This window comes from Hemiscyllium ocellatum, chromosome 37, assembly GCF_020745735.1.
Source record: "Hemiscyllium ocellatum isolate sHemOce1 chromosome 37, sHemOce1.pat.X.cur, whole genome shotgun sequence".
NCBI classification, from domain to species: domain Eukaryota; kingdom Metazoa; phylum Chordata; class Chondrichthyes; order Orectolobiformes; family Hemiscylliidae; genus Hemiscyllium; species Hemiscyllium ocellatum.
In genome coordinates, this window is record NC_083437.1 from 22881132 (window position 1) to 22906901 (window position 25770).

At 41.5% G+C, this 25770-nt stretch overlaps 1 protein-coding gene across 4 annotated transcripts in view; it reads left to right on the plus strand.

Annotated features, from left to right (window-relative positions):
- nbl1 (NBL1, DAN family BMP antagonist) overlaps positions 1 to 21314 on the plus strand; it is a 36467-nt gene extending 15153 nt beyond the window's left edge. For 3 of the 4 annotated variants that reach the window (XM_060852268.1, XM_060852267.1, XM_060852269.1), the window contains 3 exons: positions 14091 to 14282; positions 16882 to 16993; positions 19608 to 21314. In XM_060852268.1, the coding sequence (XP_060708251.1) occupies positions 14095 to 14282; positions 16882 to 16993; positions 19608 to 19838 (531 nt within the window). In that variant the 5' untranslated portion in view covers positions 14091 to 14094 and the 3' untranslated portion in view covers positions 19839 to 21314. Of the gene's footprint in view, positions 1 to 8511; positions 8601 to 14090; positions 14283 to 16881; positions 16994 to 19607 lie in introns of those variants that run through there. The other variant, XM_060852270.1, reaches the window with a different exon arrangement.
- Positions 21315 to 25770: the final 4456 nt, after the last annotated feature.

Below are 25770 nucleotides of genomic sequence, written 5' to 3' on the forward strand. Positions count from 1 at the left end.
CTGGAGAAGTTCTTTGAAGCGCTGTGCAAGTCAGCGTCCTGTCTCCCCAATATAGAGGAGACCACATTGGAGCAACGGATACAGTAGGTGATGTGTGGAAGTGCAGGTGAAACTTTGATGGATGTGGAAGGCTCCTTTGGGACGTTGGATGGAGGTGAGGGGGGAGATGTGGGCACAGGTTTTGCAATTCCTGCAGTGATAGTGGAAGGTGCCAGAAGGGCACAGTGGGGCATGGACCTGACAAGAGAGTCGCAGGTAAGGGTGGGGAGGGACATATATCTCTGGTGATGGGGTCTGTTTATTGGTGGCAGAAATGGCAGAAGATGACTTTCCACCCCGCCACCCTCCATAGCACCTATGCCCTGTACCCCACCCCTCCAACCACAACAAGGACAGAAACCCAGTCCCCAGGCCTTACCTTCCACCCCACCAACCTCTGTATGCATTGCATCATACTCTGCCATTTTTGGCACATACAAACGGTCTGTACTGTGTCACACTCAGCACTATCAGTGTTTACTGTCTCACTCTCAGTATTGGTCATTCTAAGTGTCTTAATTATTGCTCATACACACCACTGGACCCATATTGCACAGCAAATCAGAATGCCCAGAAACAACATTTTTAATATCCTCTTTTTCAATGTGCTGTTTGATTTTCTTTTCTTTTGTGTCTTTCCAACCATTTTTCAAACTCAAAGATGTACATTTTCATGTCCATTGAAGTTTCCAGTTTATACTAGATGTCCAGTAAGATCTTCCAAATGGATTGGAATAATTTGACCACCTGCCTCTAATATTTGAATGTGCTGTGAATCTCAATCTCATGCTGTCGTATGGGGAGTGATGGTGCACGAGAAAGGGGGCGATTGCAGTTTGGAGTATGGATGAGATGTTTGTACATGCATGTCTTAACGTTTCAGTACTCAGCAACTGGCAGACAACAGAGTATTGTGACAGATTCTGGCATTTGTTAAACGTCTGGTACTTTGGGGAAACTACTCATGCTTTTGTGAAGCTAAGTTTTTTCTATGAATACTCTTTGTCTTCAGTAAATAAAAGTTTGCTGTGATGATTCACAAAACCCTTCATTCCTTGTGACAAGATTTGCATAACCTCTGATTGATGGAATCTCAAATCATGACTATGATCCTATAGCCAATCTCCAAAAAGGATTTCCCATTCCTCACAATGTACTTTCATCTTTACTCTTTGCTCCATTCTGTGCTTCAGCCCATGCCCTGTGTCCTGACCAAGGGGGCAGTCACATGGCCAGTTTCTAGCCCTTCAGTATAAGTTGATAGAAGAGGATCCCTGCTAAAACATTAATGATTTATGTTATGGGTTGTCTGAGAGGCAATCTCAGTCCCAAAGTAACTGAGTAAATAAATTGATGACATTTTCTTATGATGCACTGCGTGATTTAAATTCTGTTCCAATGTTGTAACAAACTGGAACCAATACTCATCATTAGTGAAACTGGGTAAAAGGTTAAAATTTATAGTGCAGGACGTTTGTCAAGATTGAAAATGAGTGGGGTCAAGCATAATCAGGAAGCAGTGTTAGATGACTCCTGGCTTGAATTTACAGAGTCTGCATGAGGGAGGGACAATGAAGGGAAAAGAAGGATTCCTCAATATTGCGACATGGCAAAATACATAGAAGACAGTAAATACTTTGACTGCAACACAAGGAGGCTTCAAAGGGACTGAGTCTCTGTTGGGTGAACTGAAGTTTACTAAGTAAGCTGAGGAGTTAGACCTGTTGGTGACTGAATCTGCAGGACGTGGATCAGCTCCTGTTTATTATTTCCCAATGTAATTTGTTGGGTTTTTCAAATAATGCTTTATTTCCCATATCATAGGAGAAGAACAAGGCCATCCAGATCCCTGAGTCTGCCCTCCCTGAGTCTGCCCTCCCTGAGTCTGCCCTCCCTGAGTCTGCCCCACCAGTAAATCCGTTCATGATCCATACTTCAACTCTCCTTCGGAACTCCCTGCCAGCTGATTTGGTTACGTGTACCAGATTACTTTTGAATTGTCGCTCCAAACTGAAGTCGTTGGGTGAATGGGCTGACAAAAGTGGCTGTTCCCCTGCTGTAGAATGGCACTTTTGTCAAAGCTGCCACTGAATGACTTAACATGCTTGGAAAGAATTCCCCTTGCGCATTTGAATTGCCATTGTTGAGACCTAATGCTGTGGATTTTAATCATTAGGTGGTTGACTGCCAGTGCACGACTGCATGATAGTGCCAGCAAAAACCCGACTCAGTCCAAGGTCTGAGTCTCATTAACGCATAATCAGCAACATCTGTATCTGGATGGTGGCATGATGCTGTCTGACATTGCAGTAAAATATTGGGCAGTCCAAACACAATCCTGGAAAAGGACAGGTGGGAGGGGGAGTGAATGTGGAGAAAGAGGACCTGCACTTCCAGTGGTCAATATGCTTCATTTTAGAGGTATAGCCCTCCACCCGGTCTCAAACTTTAATGTTTTTTTTAGGCTCCTGTTCTATTGTCAAGTTTTGTTCATTAAATTGTCCATAACGGGTGCTTTGCCTCATCAGTGGTGAAAGTGGCCTCAGGGTCCTGTTTATGCAGATTAGTGAAGCGCTCACAAAATGCTCCTCAGCTGCCCCCCTCGGTGACCACAGAAGAAATGATGGCACAACCAGAATGAGATGGTAAATTCACCACCTTCATTTTAATTCAAACATGTTCTCTTTCAATGGAATAGAAATTGCACAAAGTCTCTCTCTCTCTCTCTCTCTCTCTCTTTCTCTCTCTCTTTCTCTCTCTCTTTCTCTCTCTCTCTCTCTCTCTCTCTCTTACGTAGCTTTTTGTTGCCCATCCCTATGTCCCCTTGAATGGATGAATTCTCTAAGCCATTTCAGAGGACAGTTCAGGATCAGTCACAATCAATGTGAGCCTGGAGTCACACACACAACAGCACGGGTAAAGATGACAGATTTCCTTCCCACAAGGACACTGAATATGTTATTCAAGTAAAAGTATCTGTTGTGAGGAGCTTCAGGGAGAAACTATATTCCATTCACAGTTGCATGAATACCATACACAGAGTTATGTATTGGCTGCATTGACTCTGTTCACAGTCTGTCACTGTGTGCTTTGAGTAATACATGTTAACATTGGTGAAGTGGTATTTGTACAGAGCTCTCTCATTGTTTGTGGAGTAGGAAATAATGAGGAAATTAGCTCTTTTAAAGGACCAGTCCAAAGATACTTAAATGACACATTGCAACATGCTGTCTTTTGAAGGATTGTGTGCAAGGTCTTTTCTAACTAGACCTTAGGTGAACATAGAAGACAGTGCATTGAGTGTAGATGCAGATATGGAATGGGTGCTCCTCTGTGATACTATACCTGCCAAGCTAAGATGACCCAGTATTTCAAGGCATGAATCTCCAAAAAAAAAGGACAAATGTGACTGGTTAGAAAAAAATGGGAGACATCTGGGACAAATCTGGGAATGTGAAAATTATATAATCCATACCAAAAACATTAGTGGCTCCATTTCTTTTTGTGGGTTTGGAAATGTTTGTATTAGACCAGCAGTGCAGAATACACATTAAATTTACAGCACAGATGCAGAGTATTCAGCCCAATGTGTCTACGGTGATTATATTCCATATGAGCCTCTTACCATCTCACATCTATCTCTCTGCTTTCTCTTGTACTTATCCAGTTTGCCTTCAATCTTCTCATCAGGGGATATGGTGTTAATGTAGAAAGATGGAGGTGAGGTAAAGGGTAGTCATGACTTTACTGAATTACACTCCAGGCTACTGAATGACCTACTCTTAATTCTATTTTATATCCTTAAATGTTTATTTGCTATTCACTTTCATTTGACAGTGAATGAAAAACACTCACCATTGTCTGAGTCAAGAAGTTTCTGTTCAATCTTTTTGGACTCATATGTGATGATCATTTATTTTTGGCTCCTAGTTTTGGAATTCCCAACAAGTGGAAACATCTCCACATCTATTCTCTAAAATATCTTTATAACTGTAAACACTGCTTTTCAGGTCACCTGTGAAGAAGATTCTGAGGATATGTGAATACTCTTTTTTTGGTTTTTCCTTTGGAATTAGGAAGTACTGTAGTGATAGAGAATATTAGGTCTGGGGGTGGAGTGAAACAATCATGGAATCCGTAATAGGCCAGATTGTACATAGCCTGTATTGGATTTTCTCAATCTGTGATATTGCTGAGTCATCAGGAGGACAGAAAAGCAAAGGAAGATTTCAGCCCAAGCTCCTTTTATCCAGTGTCTGCTCAGACAGCGGTATTGATGGAGGATGTGCTGCACCTTACTTGCTCCCTATCAAACCTTCTGATTGCACTATTTTGGCCAGTATTTGAGAGATCAGGAAATTAAACTAGAATGAACATTAAAGCAGTTTGATGTGCGGAAATATTCAAGTACTTCTTTATTCAAAAACCCTGACATTTGCAAGTCTTGTCCCTGAGATGTTGGTTAAAGGTCAAGTTTCACTGTTGCTGTGTTAGTGTCAGTTGAGCTGAAAAATTGCAGAAACAGCATCCTTCTTCTTCCCAGTTCTTTATTTAGAATGGTCAGATTTATATGTCCCAGGGAGGATGGATGTTACTGCTAAACACTCAGATATATACAGTTATACACAGACACAAACCTACAGATACATATACAGAGCTATATACCACACAAACATACACCGATTTACACACACACAGATATACATACGCAGATGTGCAGATACAGACAGACATAGACATACAGATACATACACGAGCTGATATACATACACAGATACGCAAACACAGATGCACACAGATAAACGTGCAGACACATAGATACACAGATACTCAGACACAAACAGATATACACATATATATAGATGCACAGATAAATACAGAAAAACACTGACACACACACATGTACACACACACATACACAAACACCAATATATGATACACAAACAGATACACACAAATGCAGAATTTCTACTAAGACTTTGAGAAAGGAATTTCCCTTGTGGGAAAAAACATATGTTTCTGAAAGAAAAATGTTGCCATACAATGGAAAGTTCAGATTTGTGTCTTGCAGCCAAATCTGCTGCCTCCATCAAGTTGATTGAATAGAACTCAGAGTTTATATAACCTTTCAAAACAGGCCAAAATAATCAAAGGAAATGCATTTTTAAATGAGCAATAACCATGTAAAGCAATCAACTACTAGCCTGGATCTGTCAGAATAAAATAACTCAGTTATAGAGTCATAGAATGGTTATTGTACACACCATGGCCATTCATCCCATCAAGTCTGTATTGGCTCTCTATTAACCTAGCTGAAAATGTGTTGCTGGAAAAGTGCAGCAGGTCAGGCAGCATCCAAGGAGCAGGGGAGTCGATGTTTCGAGCATGAGCCCTTCTTCAGGGCTGCTCAGTCTGTCTACTGTTCCCTACCTTTTCCCCACAGCCTTGCAAAGTTTCTCTCTGCTAATAATTAGCCAATTCCTTTTAGAAAGCTACAATTGAATCTGCCTTGACCACAAAACTCAGGCAATGTATTCCAGACCCTAACCACTCACTGAGAAAGAAAGCTTTTCCTTCTGTCCTATTTAGTTCTTTTGCCAAATATCTTAAATCAGAATCCTTTAGTTCTTGACTCATCTGCCAAGGGAACAGCATCTGCCTATTGATTCTGTCCAGGCCCCACATGATTTTGAGCACATTCTCTTCCCTTGATAGAACAGCCCCAGCTTCAACAATTGACCAAGGTAAAGAAGCACGTAATGCCCAGAACCGTCCTGTAAATCTTTTCTACGTCTTTTCCTCTGTCATCACACTCTTCCTAAACTGTGATGTCCAGTTTCAGCCTGTAGTGAGACAGAGATAGTTTCACTAATTTCAGCCATCAGCCTTTACTGTGTATGTATACTTTCAGTTAACAAGTAATTTAAGCTTTAAACAGAAGTGTTCCCAGTTTCTGTATGGTTTATAGACCATTCACTGTGCGGGGTATTGATAGGCAGAGTATGGTACCAATAGACAGAACTAGACTTTTTTTGGACAGTTCACTATGTTGGCATTTATGTTCTTCATGGATAGGCCACATCGTGAACAGGCCAGGTAAAGATACCACTTGAATTGGTACAGATTTGAAGAGACTATGTTTGAATTTTGATATGTACTACATTAGCTGGGGATTGAAATGGAGACTCAGTAATGGTGCTGCAATTAGCATCAGTGCTTTTGCCTTCGGTAGTAAGAAGTCAACAAGATGTTTCCATGATAGCCTTCCATATAGAGAGACCTGTGTTTGAGTAGATGTCAAGTGAGAAAAAGATCAGTCTGTACTGACCAGACTCATCTTTTGTTCACAGGCAAAATGGTTAATGGATATCCTGCAGGTATTACCCATCTTTAATTGTTCCATTCCTTGTGCTGATGGGCTCCCAGAGTAGTGTTAGGCAGGAAATGCTGAGAGTTTGTTACATTATGGTGAGAGATGGAGATAGGTGTCCAAATTGGGTTGGTATGTGATTTAAGGAACTTGGTCAGGAATATGTTCCCATGATTTTGCTGTCCCTGCCATTCTTCATGATGGAAATTATTGAACTGGGAGGGTGCATTGAAATCCGCTTAATGGGCTGCTGTACTATCTTCAATATATTGTGCATGTTACAACCCTAATGTGCCAGTGAAGCTGAATGGTGGATACTAGTCTAAGTGGCAGGAGTTCAATGCTTCTCGTTTTACGCTCAAAAATTAACATTGTTCTTTGGATGAGAGTGGTACTTGGTACATGTAAAATCACAATATTAGTAGACCTTCAGTTTCCAGAACACTAGCACAACATTTCTTCATTATAGAACTGAAATGCTTCTTAAGTAGGTCTAGCTTTTTGCCTTTATTCACGTGTTGTCTCCTGATGCAGTGTCATTTTGTCCTATTGTTTGATGTGTGTGAACGCCTCTGTATTCGCTTTCTCTATTGCATAAAACATTTTGTATTCTGGCCCCTCCAAGATGACAGCTTCTGAGAGTGAACAGCTGTACCTTATAAAATCATTCTGCCAAGTTCATCCTTCTGACATCATTGTTATTGTTATTGTTTCAGCAACCAGAACCATAGACACCAACTTGGGTGTCTGATGCCAAGAGTGCTTTGTGGCTTCAACACAGTTCTTGGGATTTACGAAATTGGTGTATGTGTAATATAGTCCATTGCTGTTATAGGAGAGAGAAACACACTTAACATTTCAGATCATTGACCTCTCATCAGAATCCCTGATATTGAAATATTATTTTTTTTTCTCTGTTCACAGATGTGACTTGGTCAGCTGAGTATTTCCAGCAATATTTGGTGTTTGTATTAGGGAGGAGAAAGCAAGGACTGCAGATGCTGGAGATCAGAGTCCGAGAGTGTGGTGCTGCAAAAGAACTGTGGGTCAGGCAGCATTTGAGGAGTAGGAGAATCAACGTTTCAGGCATAAGCCCTTCATTCCTGATTAAGGCCGTTTGGATTAGTGACCCAATTTGTATCATTTGTCACTGTCTTATGCTGATGAAGGCAGTATAGGTGGAAGAGATACCTGGTCAGCCCTGTGCTGGGAAGAATTTGGACACTCTACCATCAATATTCATAGTTCCAGACTACAACTTACCAATGAAAGTGTAGGTTGTCACAGCAACTTGGATTCTGTGAGGACTAGTTGGATTAGTCAGCTGGGTGGCTGATGTGGATCAGATTGGCGTGAGTGGCATAGATTTCGATCGGTGTTCCAGCTGGGGTGAGTTTGGGATCTGGCTCCTTACTCTGCCCATTATGGAGACATGGTGCGGAGCCAGATTGTCTTCTGGCAGAGAACTCACAAAGATGGAAATAGGTGAATTTGATATGTAGCAGACACGATGTTTCTAAGGAGAGTATAGGGGCTGGTTTATTGAAAAGGAAACAGATATCATGGAATAGAAATTCTAGGGCTTTGTGACATTTTGCATGGGATGGTACAGTCTGTGTTGTATGTTTTAACAACCCATTGCAGATTATAACTTGCCTGTTGACGGTTTCACAACTGAAGCTCTGACTTTGATTACTGTGGCCTTTTTGGAAAGCTATATAAACACAGGCTGTTTTGCTCTATTTGGCTGATGGGGAATGTAGCTGTGACTGGTAGAGAGCCAACGTTCAGTCTTTGAGAGTTAAGGTCCTTTGTCGGTGCCAGTCCAGTTAAGTAAACATAAAGTTTCTCTGTGTGATGAAATTTAATTGCTGAGCTTTTAAGCCCCCTGCCAATTCTGACAGGACAGCCCTATCTGTAAATCTATTATGTTATTTCCATGGGAATAATATTGCATTATGCATTTGGCATTGGAGGTGGCATTTTATAACTGTCTGTCTAAATAAGGAAGTTTATCCATGGTTCACATATCTTTTGTAAAGCATTACTATTCAATTTCATGATTTATTCTTGTGTTCTGGGCAAATAGCCTGAAACAGCTTCCCACTGCAGTTTCTGGAAGGTGCAGCTTCCTTATTTATACCATTGCTGCTTATGGAACCTGCTGAAAGGAGTTAATCAACTGGATTGGGTGAGTCCTGTGCCCTTCTCCCTTTAACATGGGTTGTGATGGTGAATTGTGTAATGTGTCATACTCATGGCAATGCTCACTTACACTTAGATGAGACCCATGCTTATATTATGTGAGACCCATGGTGATGCTCAATGCATATGATGTGAGACCCATGGTGATGCTCATAGTGTGTTATGTGAGACCAATAGCAACATTCACTATGTTATGTGAGTCCAATGTGGATGCTCACAGTGTGTTATGTGAGACTCATGGCAATGCTCACTGTATATTATGTGAGACCTATAGCAACATTCACTATGTTATGTGAGTCCAATGTGGATGCTCACAGTGTGTTATGTGAGACTCATGGCAATGCTCACTGTATATTATGTGAGAAACATGGCAATGCTCACTCTGTGTTATGTGAGTCCCATGGCAATGCTCACTCTGTTGTGTGACACCCATGACGATGCTCACTGTATGTTGTGTGAGAGCCATGGTGATGCTCACTCTGTGTTATGTGAGACTCATGACAATGTTTGCTATATTATGTGAGACCCGCGGCAATGTTCAGCCAGTCATTGAGTGCATCCAATGGTGATGTTGTCTCTTGTGTTGAAATCCAAAGTGACACTTCCTCACTCCGGACAATTGGCACCTTCCCACAGTGACAAAATAAGATTAGAAACGGACCCTGGTCACTGCAACTTTTGAAGAAGCAGTCTGGCTGCAGATTGCAATGCATACAACTGCTTTTAATCAGCTTGATTGAACTAGGTTCCAATGATATAAAGTTAACACAGTTTAAAAATCAGCTGGCCCACTACTTGAATAATTGGAAGTTACAGTAGTACATTAACCTTGGATTATAAACATTTTCCAATACTACTTCATGTTTTTTTTTAATTTTTCAAGAATTGCATAGAATTGTTTCAGTACAGAATCTTTAGGATGGGGCTGATAAATCATCATTGCTGACAAGACCATTTGTTGCCTATCTGTTGTTGCCCTGAACTAAGTGATTTGCTTGGCCATTTCAGAGGACAGTCAAGAATCAACCACATTTCTATGAGGTTGGAGTCACATGTTATCAAACCTGGATAAGGACGGCAGATTTCCTCTCTCTAGCCATGATGATGGTTATGGTCTCTCTTTCCCTATAGATAATCCTTACTTCTTGATATAAAGATGTTTCAGTTGATTATATTTCCTTGTTCCTCCATCTTTTCAAGAGCTGCCTGGCCATTGAACACACATGGAACCACTAGGTCTTCTATACGGGTTCTTCATGTTAGACAATAGATAATAGGTGCAGGAGTAGGTCATTCAGCCCTTCGAGCCTGCACCGCCATTCAATATGATCATGGCTGATCATTCCTAATTAGTATCCTCTTCCTGCCTTATCTCCATAACCCTTGATTCCACTATCTTTGAGAGCTCTATCCAACTCTTTCTTAAATGAATCCATGGACTGGGACTCCACTGCCCTCTGGGGCAGAGCATTCCACACAGCCACCACTCTCTGGGTGAAGAAGTTTCTCCTCATCTCTGTCCTAAATGGTCTACCCCGTATTTTTAAGCTGTATCCTCTGGTTCGGCACTCACCCATCAGCGGAAACATGTTTCCTGCTGCCAGAGTGTCCAATCCTTGTCTCTTCCCCACTTTGTTTACCTACTTTTCTCAGTTCTGTACTGCCTTCCATCTTCTTTAATGGATTGAATTTTGCCATCAGCAGTGAAGCAACAGCGCACACCACTGATCTTGAAGAAAGTTGCCCAAAAGGATCTAGGTACCTCTGTGGCATCAATTGGCTTCTTTCCTGACAACTGTTTTAATCTGTTGCCATGTCAGCCTCAGTGTCAGCAGGATTTAAGTATGCAGGGTAGGCAATCAATCACATTGAAGCATTCTCACAGATGGCAAATCAGAATGTCAAAACCATTTTACTTCAAATATTCAACATAGTAAAATAAATAATTATGGTTGGATAAAGAGAAATTATGAAATATCATAAACAATCTTTAAAAAGCATCATTCTATAATATATGGACTTTTTGTATCGAAAGCGAAAAAAATTGACATTCCATAAATGTAAGTTCGCTTTTCAAGACCAGTAGAATGTTTAGCAATAATAATAAACTTAGTATGCTGTTAAACATGCTATTAAACACATTTATTTTAAGGATTTTTACGTTGAGGCTATAAGTATAAGAGTCGAGGTTTTGTATAAGTTCTTTGCGATTTCCTGTTGATTGCAGTTTGGGGGATCTTCAACAGTATACGTTTGGAGATGTGTAGACTCATGACAGCAATTTCTAGAGTTCCATGTTATTCTGGGCATATGCAGACTAACAAAATTGCTGTCGGTTTCAATGGAATAATAATTGCTAACACTGTTTTAAATCGTTGCCACTGCAAATATCTATCCAAAATGCAACTTTTGGTGAAATACAGTTTCAGAAAAAAGATGTAGGCTTTGTGGATATTTCGTAAGAAAATATTTTGAAGTCTAGTTTTGGTACTGAGGGTGTCAACATTACCTCTCTTGCTGAAGAGTGATTAACAAAAAGTGCTACTTAACTGGTTATGTTGAACAGATTCAACGACGGAATCACTAGAGAGAAATGAACAGTGATTCATGATCTGTCATGTTCCACATCCATATGCTGTTCTTTCTTTTGCATGTTCAGCTGTTTATAATCTGCTGAGCGCAGGGCTTGACCAGCAAGAGACACAGCTGGTTAGTGTAAGGCTGCTACCAGTTATACTGTGTTTTGGTTGTATTGTGAGTGGGGTGGGGTTTCAAAATTCACCCTATCAGCATTTGCAAGCTTGAGAAGACTCTGATAAAATGTTCTTTTCTAATTAAAGACAAGTGATGGAAATCCTATAATCTATTCTATTATCTGGAAACATTGACTCCAAAAGTGCACAGATTGGATGGTGTAGCATTCTGGAAATTCACTAAGCTGCCAGCCCATTTAAAGGGAGTAGGAGGGTGCACAGAAGGGTGCAGGTGAGAGTCAGTGCCCTAATTCAAAGTAAATGATGAGAATTGGACAGTGGACAGTTTAAATGTTATTTGTTCACCAATAATCTATCCAAGTTCAGCATCAATTCCAATCAGTAAGTGGACCTTACACCCTTTATCATTGAAAGTTTACCTTTACTGGCTGAAGGCTAGCCTTTTAAGAGCAAGACCTGTGAGATGGTAATAACAAAATCCCATATTTTGTAATTATTGTAACCTCGCATACATGTGTTTCTCACAAAGTTGAGCTAACATCTGATAGGGGCTGAATCACCTTTGAAGGATGGGTTTTGTTACAAATCAAAATTTGTGTACAGATAGGAACAGGAGAAATTTTTACACTGAATTTTAACTTTTAGGCAAAGCACTGTACGACAGAAAATAGTGATAAATGCAATGTTGTCCCTAATTTTAAGACTAGTAATTTCCTGAAACTTGCTGTACCTTAAGCAAAGAACTCTCACTCTATATCTTAGGTTTGACTCACACCTTTGAAGAACCAATGTTTTCTTTCTTGGCCTGACAGGAGGCCAAAGTTTTGACCTATGACCCTCTCCTAGCTCTTTGTGCTTGGGGATTAACCCTATTGACCTGCCAATTAAACCTGATTCCGTATCGCCTCGGGCTTAGATTGCAGACAGAAATCTTGTCTGACTTCACATAAATGCAACCATTTCACAAATCACACGTGAACGTTTACTGGAATGTTTTCAACGACACTCCACGAGTTAAAGTTGAGTTGATTTAGTGCATAGGAAGCACCATTAAGGATAGAGTCTTTGATTCTGTCTAATTTTACATTCCCAGCACGCTGATGTTCAGGGGAATGTAATCCCTGGGAAGCTAGTTTTCAGTTAACAATTAATTTAAATACTCCTAAATACTTGGGTTATATGGTAAAAGAACGGAATCTCAAGACATGAACAGTTTCAAACTGGAAAATTATAGACAGATAATAACATCAATAATCATAGTAATCAACATTCCTCATTCAGAGAAAAACCTGGATTAATTTAAAGGAGGCAGAGACTGTAGAGATGAGGTGGGCTGATGCTTTTTTGATTAGTATTTATCTTGTAAAGATCCAGGTACAAAAATGAGAATAAGGTAAAATGGTGAGCTAACAGCCTTAGGAACTAACTTAATGAGGGTGTGCTATTACAACATGCAAATTAGAACCTCTTACAACACTTTATTTTGTGATAATGAAACCCATTGAACATTGAAGAACTAGCAGTCAAAAAACTACCTTGGTCAGATTTGGAAAGTCCTCCATTATCTCATGCCTCCCTTCCCTTTGTAAAAGTTCAGTAAGGATCATCAGAAATTATAATTTTTAAATGAGTTTTTGACAACTTTGAAAACTAAGGAGGAATTATCCAATAATGCTTAAATCAAAGTCATTTTTGTAATGGATTAGAGTGAGAAAAAAAGAGATTACTGCTTTATTACTCTGTAATTTAAATGCTAATGCTGCTGCAGCATATCCCTTGGATGATGGGAGGCTGATGTGTTCCACAGTGTCTCTTTTTAAATCCCAAAAGCCAGAATGGATCTGCCACATTTATAGGTCCAGAAGATGTTTAACCCATTCCAATTGACTTTACCTGCCTGATTTTGCTGGTTTGTTTCCAACAGCATGAATGGTCTATTTGATATTCTATACTCAAGAGTCATGAGAGTAACATCATTCCAACTGAATCTATCTGTAATGTGCTGATTTAGAGGGATATCAACAACTTGTATATTCATTGTAAAGAGTTTGTTGCAAATCAGAAAATGCACTAAAACAGGCCAAGCCCACGTCCCTTAGTCCAGAAGTTTGTGATATTGGGGAAAGTACCTCATCACACCAAATACTTTGGCCTTTCTGCTTCTGAAATTACTTGAAGTTTGCGCTCTGAAATTTATTCTTGCTGAATGTACGATCTGTTTATTCATGGCTGTGCCCCTGACATTGAAAACTAAATGGAAGAAATCAGAGCTAATTCGTAGATTTAGATTAGATTAGATTAGATTCCCTACAGTGTGGAAACAGTCCACACTGACTCTCCGAAGAGTAACCCACCCAGACACATTTCCCTCTGACTAATGCACCTAACACTATGGGCAATTTAGCATGGCCAATTCATCTGACCTGCACATCTTTGGACTGTGGGAGGAAACTGGAGTACCTGGAGGAAATCCATGCAGACACAGGGAGAATGTGTAGAAACACAAACAGTTGCCCGAGGCTGGAATCGAACTTGGGACTCTGGAGCTGTGTGGCAGCAGTGCTAACCAGTGAGTAAGGAGAAAGGAAGTGGGAAGAGAGAGAGAGGGAAAGAGAGAGAGAGAGGAAAAAAGGCATAACCCATGGATGAAACTGTTGGGGAAGGCTTCATATATCTCATTATCCAGTCCCCTGTTTTATGTGGGTGCATCTGTGAATTGAGATGTTGTTAACTCATTGTCAATTGACATTTTTTCTTTCTAGGACTATGGTGGAGCCGTTGATGATGATGTGTTGGTCCATTTTGGGCATTCTGCTTCCAACTCTAGTTTTTGCAGCACCTCCACCCATCAATAAACTGGCACTGTTTCCTGATAAAAGTGCCTGGTGTGAAGCAAAGAACATCACTCAGATAGTTGGCCACACTGGATGTGAGTCAAAGTCCATCCAGAACAGGTAGGTATAAAAACAAGTGCTAAAGTAGCTTTCCAGGCCTTTTTTTTAAAGTTAAGTGGAAATATCAGAATATAGTGGGCTTTCAAATTGAAGTCATCTGGATAATCCTCAATGTCTAGAAAATATCATATCCACAATGTCTCATTTACTCCCCTATCAATCTTTTTCTCCAGTTGCTCATCCATTTGATCCTACAACAGTTGTTATTGTGAACACCATTCGCAGTGCTGGAATTTATTACCAATCCCTAATTTCTGTTGAGAAGGTGGTGGTGAGCTACCTTCTTGAACTTCTGCAGTCCACTTGGTGTGGCTCTACCTACCATTCTATTAGGAATGAAATTCCAGAATTTTGACATGACAACTGTGAAGGTGATATAGTTCCAAGTTAGGATGGTGTCTGCCTTGGAGGACAACTTGCAGCTGGTGGTATTCCAATGCATGTGCTATCTTTGTGCTTCTAGATGGCATCTAGAAATCTGGAAGTGAGCCAAATATTCAGGACTCCTATCCTCTGACATGCTCTTGTAGCAACAGGATTTATTTGACTGGTCTAATTAAGTGTCTGGTCATTGGTAACCCTCAGGATGTTGATTCTGGAAGATTCAGTGATAACAATGCCATTGAACACCAAGTAGCGATGGTTACATTGTTATTGTTTGGAGATGGTCAATGCTTGGTACTTATGTAGCCAAAGTGTTACCAGCCACTTATCAGCTGCATATTGGTATAGGCTGCTTCAGTCCCCAGGGAGTCAGGAATGGTGCTGAACATTGTGCAATCATCTGTAAATATTCCCACTTTTCACTTTATGATGGAAAGAATGTCATTGATGAAGGAGCTGAAGATGGTTGGGCCTAGAACACTTTCCTGAGGCACTCCTGCAGAGATGTCCTGGGACTGAAATGATTGACTTTCAACAACCACAACCCATCTTCCTTTGTGCTAGTTATACCTCTACCCAATGGGCAGTCTCCCCCGATTTGTTTTGACTTCTGCTGTGCTAGGGTTCTTGAATGCTACACTCAGTTAAATAAATACTGCCCTGATGACAGTGGTAGTCACTCTCATCTCACCTCTGGAGTTCAGCCTTTTTGTCCATGTTTGACTGTAATGACCAAAGCTAAACTGAATATCAGTAAAGGAAGAGTCAATCAGTGCCACTTGATACCTGTCAGTGATACCTTCCATTACAATGCTGATGATCAAGATTATATTGATGGAACTGTAATTGGCCGGATATGATTTGTTCTGCATTCAGAAGACTGGTCATATCTAAATAAGTTTCCACATTGCTGGGTAAATTACAGCTGTACTTGAATATCTTGGCATGGCGAATGTTTGATCATGGTATGATTTCATGAATTTGGCAATTTCGGGCTGACATGTCTTGACCATGGCTAACCCACCTAACCTGCATATCCCTGCACACTACGGGGCAATCTTCTTTTTAGCATGGCAAGCCCACCTAACCTGTGCATCATTGGACCATGGGAGGAAACCCATGCAGACATGGGGAGAATGAGCAAACTTCACACAGACAGTGGCCGAAGGCTGGAATCGAACCCAGGTCCCTGGTGCTGTGAGGTAGCAGTGCTAACCACCGTGCCACCAAAAAAGAGTTTTCTACAGAGGAGAGATATATGGATATAAACAGAAGATGGGTAGTACAAAAGGGATAAGCTTGTTGGGCTTACTAGCTTTCTGTTGTTCCTATAAACTGTTATTTAAATATGTCTTTGTAAAGCGACATAAAAAATTAAATTCTTTGAACTGATTTGCTGTCAGGATTAAAGGCTATATATTAGCCAGAGATTAATCTCAACTTCCAATAAGTGGAGACTTGGAAATAGATGAAAGATGGTGTTGAGTTTGACATTGTTCCTAAAACTGTTGCTCAAGTCAGTTTGCAACAAAATAACACAATCTGCTATGAAAAGATCTCATCTGTTCCTGCAGTGACTTGATACTACCCAGCCAGATGGCAGCAAGGGTGAGTGGCTGGAAAACATTTAAACACTGTGTTGTTGATTCCTGAGCTGTTTGGAAGTTTAACTCAGCAGCTGAATCTCCAATGGCTGCTCTGGTGATGGATGTGGTACATCTGTCCTCCATTAGGCTGGGCACATAGCAAGCACAGGCCATTTTTCTGTTCTCTCGGCTTATTTCATGCATGAATGAGCAGTTCAGTACCCAGCGATGCAATGGTGAATTGCTGTCTTCCCAGAACTATAATGTGTAAGAACCATAATTAGAACATCACACCAAATTTAGGGGCCTCAGAGCTCTTTTCAAGACTTGTGGCTCTTATTTCTCTGTGGGATTCTGATATTTGGTGGTCTATATTCATTTTTTGAGCATCTGTGAGTGACTCATTCACTCAGTAAATATTATAAATAACATTTTTCATTAGCTTTCCAATGTTGTTCAGTTGGGTTGAAACAAATAAAATGTGATCAACTTTATGCCAGGCTTAATTGAATGGTATCTCTGATGATAGCATTTTAGATCTAGTTTTATTTCAGCCAAAAAAAAAACATCTGCTCTATATGAACAGTTTCAGTGATTAATAATCTGCTCTGTTTCATTGTCTCCTGCAGAGCATGCCTTGGCCAGTGTTTCAGCTACAGCGTACCCAATACTTTTCCTCAGTCCACTGAATCCCTTGTTCACTGTGACTCCTGCATGCCAGCACAGTCTATGTGGGAAATTGTAAGTAACTGTTTGACTACCCATCTGATTTCATACAGCCTCCTGGTCTAATGACATGCAATTCATCCTTCCTGTTAGTCTCTTCTCTCGATCACAAAGTAATTTCAGTTAGATTTTCTGCATTGGATGCTTTCCTATATCTGTCTATCATTTTGGTCCTTGCCCATCTTATATTATCCCCCTGTTGTTCCTCCAAGTACCCAACCCCAATCCAAGGCTGTATTGGATCAGCCATATCAATACACTGACTGGGAACTCAATGGTGAGTAACTCCTGATTTCCAAAAATCTGCCTACCATCTACAATGAACAAATCAGTAGCTTGCCAAAAAGATCTCACATCGAGTGTGGTTCGAATAACTCTCAAGATGCCCACATCACCCAAGACAAAGTGATCCTCTTGATTTTCTTTATTCATTTGAGGGATGTGAGCATCACTGGCTGGTCCAGCATTTGTTGCCTGTCTCTATTTGTCCTTGAGAAGGTGGTAGTAGTGAGCTGCCTTCTAGAATCACTGCAATCCATTTGATGTGGGTTGACCTACGATGCCATTCAGGAGGGGATTAGTAGATTTTGACCCAGCAACTTGATTGTCGTCTCATCCACCACTTTAAATATTTGCATTCTCCACCCCCAGCAGCAGCTGCACTGTGTGTCACCCCCCCCCTCCCCCAGCGGCTGCACTGTGTACCACCCCCCAAGTGGCTGCACTGTGTACCACCCCCCAGCGGCTGCACTGTGTACCACCCCCCCCAGCAGCTGCACTGTGTACCACCCCCCCAGCAGCTGCACTGTGTACCACCCCCCCAGCAGCTGCACTGTGTACCACCCCCAGCGGCTGCACTGTGTACCACCCCCCCAGCGGCTGCACTGTGTACCACCCCCCAGCGGCTGCACTGTGTACCACCCCCCAGCGGCTGCACTGTGTACCACCCCCCCTAGCGGCTGCACTGTGTACCACCCCCCAGCGGCTGCACTGTGTACCACCCCCAGCGGCTGCACTGTGTACCACCCCCCAGCGGCTGCACTGTGTACCACCCCCCCGCGGCTGCACTGTGTACCACCCCCAGCGGCTGCACTGTGTACCACCCCCCAGCGGCTGCACTGTGTACCACCCCCCCTAGCGGCTGCACTGTGTACCACCCCCCAGCTGCTGCACTGTGTACCACCCCCCCCCAGCGGCTGCACTGTGTACCACCCCCCCAGCAGCTGCACTGTGTACCACCCCCCCTAGCGGCTGCACTGTGTACCACCCCCCCCAGCGGCTGCACTGTGTACCACCCCCCAGCGGCTGCACTGTGTACCACCCCCCCTAGCGGCTGCACTGTGTACCATCTACAGGCTGCACTGCAGCAACACGTCCCGGTTTGTTTGACAGCATGCAGACAAAGGAAGCACATAGTGAGGACAGTGCAGGAGAGAGAGAGAACCTGCACAGTTACCGCCTTTGCTGTTTGAATTAGTGTATCGCTGGACATCGGAGTGCACCTGGGACAATTAACAAACAGTGAAATTCACAACTAATCTTGGAGGAACTGTTGGGCAAAGTTCACAGCACAGAATCAGATAAGTTAATTGTTGTTTTAAGTCTGTCCAAGAGAAAGGCTGCAGTAGTGGTATGTGGTGGAGGCTGGTACAATTGCAACATTTAAGAGGCATCTGGATGGGTATATGAATAGGAAGGGTTTGGAGGGATATGGGCCGGGTGCTGGCAGGTGGGATTAGATTGGGTTGGGACATTTGGTCAGCATGGACCGAAGGGTCTGTTTCCGTGCTGTACACCTCTATGTTCCAACCCCAGAATGCTGTTGATCTGTGGAATTCCTTGCCCAGGGAAGTAGTTGACACTACTTTAGTAAACATTTTTAAAGCTAAGGTAGATATTGTTTTGAAAAATAAAGGAATTAAGGGATACAGTGAGAGTGTGGGTAAGTGGATCTGAGTCCACAAAAAGGTCAGTCATGATCTTATTGTATGGCGGAGTAGGCTCAAAGGGCTGGACAACCTACTCCTGCTCCTAGTTCTTAGGTTCTTATGTAAACCCACGACCCCCACCAGCTGGCAACACAAAGGTAATAGATAAATGGACACAATACCATTTACATTTTTATTTCCAAACTACCCACTCTCTTGGCTTTGAAGTATATCGCCGACCGTTCACAGTTGATGGGTCAAAATCCTGGAAGTCTCTTCTTAACAGTACCACAGGTGTACCTATACCACAAGAACTGCAGTGGTTCAAGAAGGCACATCACTATCACCTTCTCAAGTGCAGAAATGGACAATAAATTTCGGCATAGGTGGTGTGACCACATCCCACGAAAAATATGTTTTAATCACACCAGACCCTCATTCTCTTTCCTGCAGTTTCATTATCCTGAAATAAAGAATCATCATGCTACTGGAAATCAGTCTTTCCCAGGACTTAAAAATGTGGAACTACTTCCACTCTCCTGCAATCTACAGCCTTTTAAAACCAAGGTTGAGAGTACTGAGTCATTGCATGCTGAATCATTTCCTTTATTTGTCCTTTCTCGTCTCGGGCTGTTCAACATGGTTCCCAAATAGCAATTGAGGAAGAAAATCCTTAAACATATTCACGGTTTGTGTTCCAGGTCATGTTGGAGTGTCCAGGCAATGAGGAAATGCCCAGAGTGGACAAACTAGTGGAGAAAATTGTACACTGCAGTTGCCAGGCATGTGGAAAGGAACACCACCAAGATTCCCAAATTTTTAATGCAATTCTAAATGAGGAAGAAGCTTCTCCCGTGGATACAGTTGGATCCCCTCAGATTGTTCATCATGACGAGCAAGTTGCTCTCAAAACTGGCACTGAGGAAGAGTAGACTTGAATACAAGAAGGAAAAAAAAGCAGATTGTGGGATAAAATTTTTGTTTTATTTGTTGAGCTCTAGAGAGAAAAATCAAAATATAACATTTTCTAAAATAAAATCCTCGCAGACTTATTTAACGGGAAAGTCTTTAAAGTATGCAATTTGTTATAGAAATTAAGCAGGAACCCCAATCAAATACTAATATATAGCTCATCAAGATCCATCAAGTATAATTAGAATTTGGTGATCAGTGTTCGATTCACGATGTCTGTTATTAACAAGTCTGTTTTTTGTACTGCAGAAATCCCTGTGTGTAGCCATTTCAAACTTATAACTGTTTGTATATAAAATTACAGTTTATAAATCTCAAACATTTTTTTCAAAATCCTCCTTTCAGTTAATTTGCAGGTCATTAAAGATATTGCAATGTAGGAGAGAAAAGAGACTGAGAGAGAGAGAGAGACAGAGGCGCGCGTGCAATGTGGCACACAACACAGAAAGAAAAAGGCACATTTAAGCGGACAGCTAAGGAGAATGGCAGACACACCCACACATGCACAGACAGAAACATAAGTAGATCAAAAAGGCAGACGTGGACAGAAAAGCAAAGAGACAAATTAAAACACTACACCCACTCATCATTTCAGAAGAAAATGCAAATCTTGTCAAGATAATATGCATAATGAATGTGTATTTCTGATATGTAAAGAGCACTGAAAATGTGATTTGTGTTTGGAACAGACTGAGACACTGAATTTCTGATTTGATGGGCAAAGTTTATATGTGGTATGGGAAGATTTCAAATATTCCAGCCTTTATCATGATTTTGTAGTGGCTGCGCTGATCCTAGTTTGGGTGGATGTGGGGTGCCCAGGGCATCTGAATCAGGGAAAGGAGAAAAAGTTGATTAAGGTTTCCATTTCTGAGCACTATTCAATGCCTCCTGTTGGAAACTGCATGTATGAATGACAGGTAAAAGTAGAATTGTCCCAGTTGTGATGCTGCCATGATCAGAAAGCCTGCTGACATACACTGTTCAGTTCCTGGAAGGAGTGCCTATCCTGATGAAATATAAGACAGTGACCAATACTCATGTGACTACCTTCAACAAGAAGCAAACTCTTCCAAATAAAAGATAATCAAGATGAAAATGGAAGAGGGAAGGTGGAGATGGGGAGGTGTAACCAGGAAAGAGGGTAAATGTTCAAATTTAGTTTTATGATATTATGTATTCTTCTTTTAATTAATTCTGTAATCATTCAAATTGATCATATATGGTGCCCTGTATAATTCTATAGAACTAAACTTGAGGTAATACAGGTCAGATTTCTCTCCCTTGCAGTTAAATGAAACATGGAAACTGCCAATTCCTTTCCCCAGTCTAGCTGAGTGTTATTTTGAATATACAGATCCATTGACATTATGTGTCATTTTAACCTCTGCTCTGAATAAGGGATCAGTAGTTAATAAAGTAAAATGTTTATACAATGTTCTCTCTAGATTTGTGGAGGCTGTTTAATTACAAGCTTCAGTTGTCACAAATTCCATTTTCCTCTTAACAAAATGCGAAAAACTGATAAAAATGATCAAGCTAAGCAAAAACAACGATCAGAAAATAGAACCAAGGTCAGACAGAGAAGCATTTGTGCAGGTCCCATAGGGAAATCTTATATTTCTTCTACCTCAGGAATTCACTCAGAATTTCATTCGTGTGTGTGTATGTGTGTGTGTTGTTCTTTGTTGTTGGTAGCAGTTTACCTGAGTTTATGAGCTAACCTTCTGGCCATATTCGTCAACACCATGCTGATGAGCCATGTTAGTTACAGTCAGGTCTTTGTGCCATACCTCCCATATGGACACCACCACCAGTTTATCTGCATTCCTGACTAGATTAAAATCTAGGCTCCTGAAATACAAATACAATTTAACCAATCTCAACCAGTGCAATGATGGGAGTCTTACATTGTAACTTGGTTATCGAAGAAAACGATAACCAATTAGGACATCCACACAGAATGAATGCAAAACGGACAGTGGGTGAAATATGGAGTTAGACTCCACCATTATATCAATATTCTAGGGGTAACCATTACCCAGAAAACTGAACTGGACCAATTGTTTAAATACTGTGGCAACAAGAGTAAGTCAGAGGCTAGGGATTCTGCAGTGAGTAACCCATCTCTTGTCTTCCCAAATTCTGTCTGCCATCTACAAAATTCAAGTCAGACACATAACAGAATACCCTCACTTGCCTTGGTGAATGCAGTTCCAACAACACTCAAGAAGCTTGATGTTTCTCAGTTCAAGCAGCCCACTTGATTGGCACCCATCTCACCTTTTATTCATTATTTTTATCATTGATGCATGGTGGCAGTAGTGTGTACAATCTACAGAAATGCGTTGCAGTAATTCACCTTCCAAATCCACAACCACTTCCATCCAGAAAGACAGGGGTATCAAAAACATAGGAACACCACCAACTGCAAGATGTCTCTAAGTGACTCACGATCCTGACTTGGAAATATATCGCTGTTCTTTCACTGACACTGAGTCAATAACTTTGAATACCTTCCCTGACAATACTGTGAGTAAGTCTCCACCCCAGCAGTTCAAGAAGGAAGCTCTCTATCACCTTCTCAAAGGCAATTAAGGATGGGCAATAAATACTGGCTCCACCAGTGAAACTCACATCTTGTGAATTAATAAAATTAATGTCTAGGCACCAATAGCCTGATAATGTTCTCTGCCAGCCTTGAATATAAAAAATAACAAGCTGATAAGGTGTCAGAAGGCCAGATTGTTTTTAGAGCAATGTCCCATTTACAAACTTTCTGACTACACTCATTCATAATGGCTATCGTGGAAGGAACAGTTTCTCAGTATACTTTGACAAGTAATGTTGTCTTTGACAACTCTGTGCAGCTTCAATGTAATTAAACAAAAAAAAACAAGAGGATAACCATTCAATGACAGCCCATCAATAATGGATATTCTCATGATTTCAAGTATGTGGGATTTTTATTCACATCCTCATCAACAGGTATATCAATTGGTGTTTTTACACTGGGTACAGTTGGAGAAATTACTGATGATTCCACAGGGCTTGGTGACTACATTAATGCCACAAGCTGTGCCTTCTGAACTATGGCTGGGAACTAAACTATTTCATAGCTCCCCTAGCTGCCCTCTGACCTCTGTAAACTTGGACTTACCCAAAGCTCTTTGGTCTGTATCTTAACTTGCACCCTGTTTACCTACCATTCCATTCCTTGTTGTGATCTATATGGACTTCAGTAAGGCATTCAACAAGGTTCCCCATGGGAGACTGATTAGCAAGGTTAGATCTCATGGAATACAGGGAGAACCAGCCATTTGGATACAGAACTGGCTCAAAGGTAGAAGACAGAGGGTGGTGGTGGAGGGTTGTTTTTCAGACTGGAGGCCTGTGACAAGTGGAGTGTCACAAGGATCGGTGCTGGGCCCTCTACTTTTTGTCATTTACATAAATGATTTGGATGCGAGCATAAGAGGTACAGTTAGTTAGTTTGCAGATGACACCAAAATTGGAGGTGTAGTGGACAGCGAAAAGGGTTACCTCAGATTACAACAGGATCTGGACCAGATGGGCCAATGGGCTGAGAAGTGGCAGATGGAGTTTAATTCAGATAAATGCGAGATGCTGCATTTTGGGAAAGCAAATCTTAGCAGGACTTATACACTTAATGGTAAGGTCCTACGGAGTGTTGCTGAACAAAGAGACCTTGGAGTGAGGGTTCATATCTCCTTGAAAGTGGAGTCGCAGGTAGATAGGATAGTGAAGAAGACGTTTGGTATGCTTTTGTTTATTGGTCAGAGTATTGAGTACAGGAGTTGGGAGGTCATGTTGTGGCTGTACAGGATATTGGTTAGGCCACTGTTGGAATATTCCATGCAATTCTGGTCTCCTTCTTATCAGAAAGATGTTATGAAACTTGAAAGAGTTCAGAAAAGATTTACAAGGATGTTGCCAGGGTTGAAGGATCTGAGCTACAGGGAGAGGCTGAACAGGCTGGGGCTGTTTTCCCTGGAGCATCGGAGGCTGAGGGGTGACCTTATAGAGGTTTACAAAATGATGAGGGGCATGGATAAGATAAATAGACAAAGCCTTTTCCCTGAGGTTGGGGAGCCCAGAACTAGAGGGCATAGGTTTAGGGTGAGAGGGGAAAGATATAAAAGGGACCTAAGAGGGAATGTTTTCATGCAGACGGTGGTACGTGTATGGAATGAGCTGCCAGAGGACGTGGTGCAGGCTGGTACAATTGCAACATTTAAGAGGTATTTGGATGAGTATATGAATAGGAAGGGTTTGGAGTGTTATGGGCTGAGTGCTGGCAGGTGGGACTAGATTGGGTTTGGATATCTGGTTGGCATGGACGGATTGGACCGAAGGGTCTGTTTCCATGCTGTACATCTCTATGACTCTATGTTGATCTAGTTAGCTTCCAGTCAATCAATACCTTGAGAAGGGCAGTGTTACCAAAGTGGAATTAACCAGCACTTGGGTTGATGAGGATATAAAGTGAGAAGCTCAGTTCACGGCCCAAGTTGGATGCCAAAATTGATAACAGTCTGCTTAAGACAAAACAGTGGCAAGGCAGGGGAAAAATTTTGTACCAAAAAACAGTTTGTTGTGGGAGCCAAAGTTAATGGCCTCTGACTTTCTAATTTTCAGTTGAGAAAATTTCAGCCTATCTCCTATTGGATATCGGACAACCAGTCAGACAACATAGAAGCTGTAGAGGGATTTGGTGAAGAGTGCTACATCACTTTCCTGACTTGTGGTTGTAGATAATGGACAGGTTTTGAGAAATCACTGGCTGAATTCCCAAATTCTAGACTCAGTGACGGTAATGCAATTGAATATTGGGGAAAAGATGGCTAAACTCTCATTTACTGTCTGCCAATTATGTGGTGGAAATGTTTCTTATCACTTATTAACTCAGAATCAGCACAGACAATGCTGGAGAAAGTCTGCAGGTCTGCTAGTTTCTGCGGAGATGGAAATAGAGTCAACATTTTGAGTCTAATATGACTTCTTCAGAATTGCTGCAGCTTTCACAGTCACACCTCCTTTAGTGACTGTATCTAGCTCTGCCTCACCTTGCATGGATTCCAACTAAAGTTCCATCCTTCATGTTTCAAACACACCACAAGATTACATTATCTCTGAGACATACCATATTTCTCAGATCGCTGCTTCTGCACATTGTGGGATTCACACTCAGCATCATGTGTCTCCACATGTGCAGTCTCAACCTTTCTGTCCATCAGCACCTCACATTATCTGAAAGCTGGTCCAGTTCCCAACTCCATTGTGTTTCTCGTCTCACTTAATGCTTTAAAATCAAATTTCTTTTTCTTTCAAGTATTAAGAAACTCAATCTCCATAAATTCATAGCTACTGACACCCCTCTAGATCCATGCTCCCCTCCTCTTCCTTTTCAGTTCATCCTGTCTTCTAATCTCACTTCTTCTGTTGTATTTGCTATACCTCTGACCTTTCCATCTCTGATGCTGAATGATCTGTGCTCAGCAACGGACTCTGTTTTATCCCTTTATCGTCCCCAGCTAAATAACTTTCTGGCACAACATTCACTGCCTTTAACCCTGTGCCCATTTATTTGGGCAAGGGTCCTCTCCCTGCCACACAGACCCTTTCACTCCTCTCCAATGCTTCCCCTCTAATGGGAGCCCTCCCTCTAATCTTTTAGTTTTTCTTGATCTCCTCATCAAGATCTGCTGGTGTACCATTGGCTGACTTCATTTTTCTGCTCCGTCACTCTCTCTAACTTGTCATCTTATGAACCTGCAGCATTCTGTTCTCTCAGGCCAACCCTGACTTTGTTGTCGAATCTGATGGTTCTGATATTATCTAGCATGCCAACCTCTACCTGGAAGAGGCTGA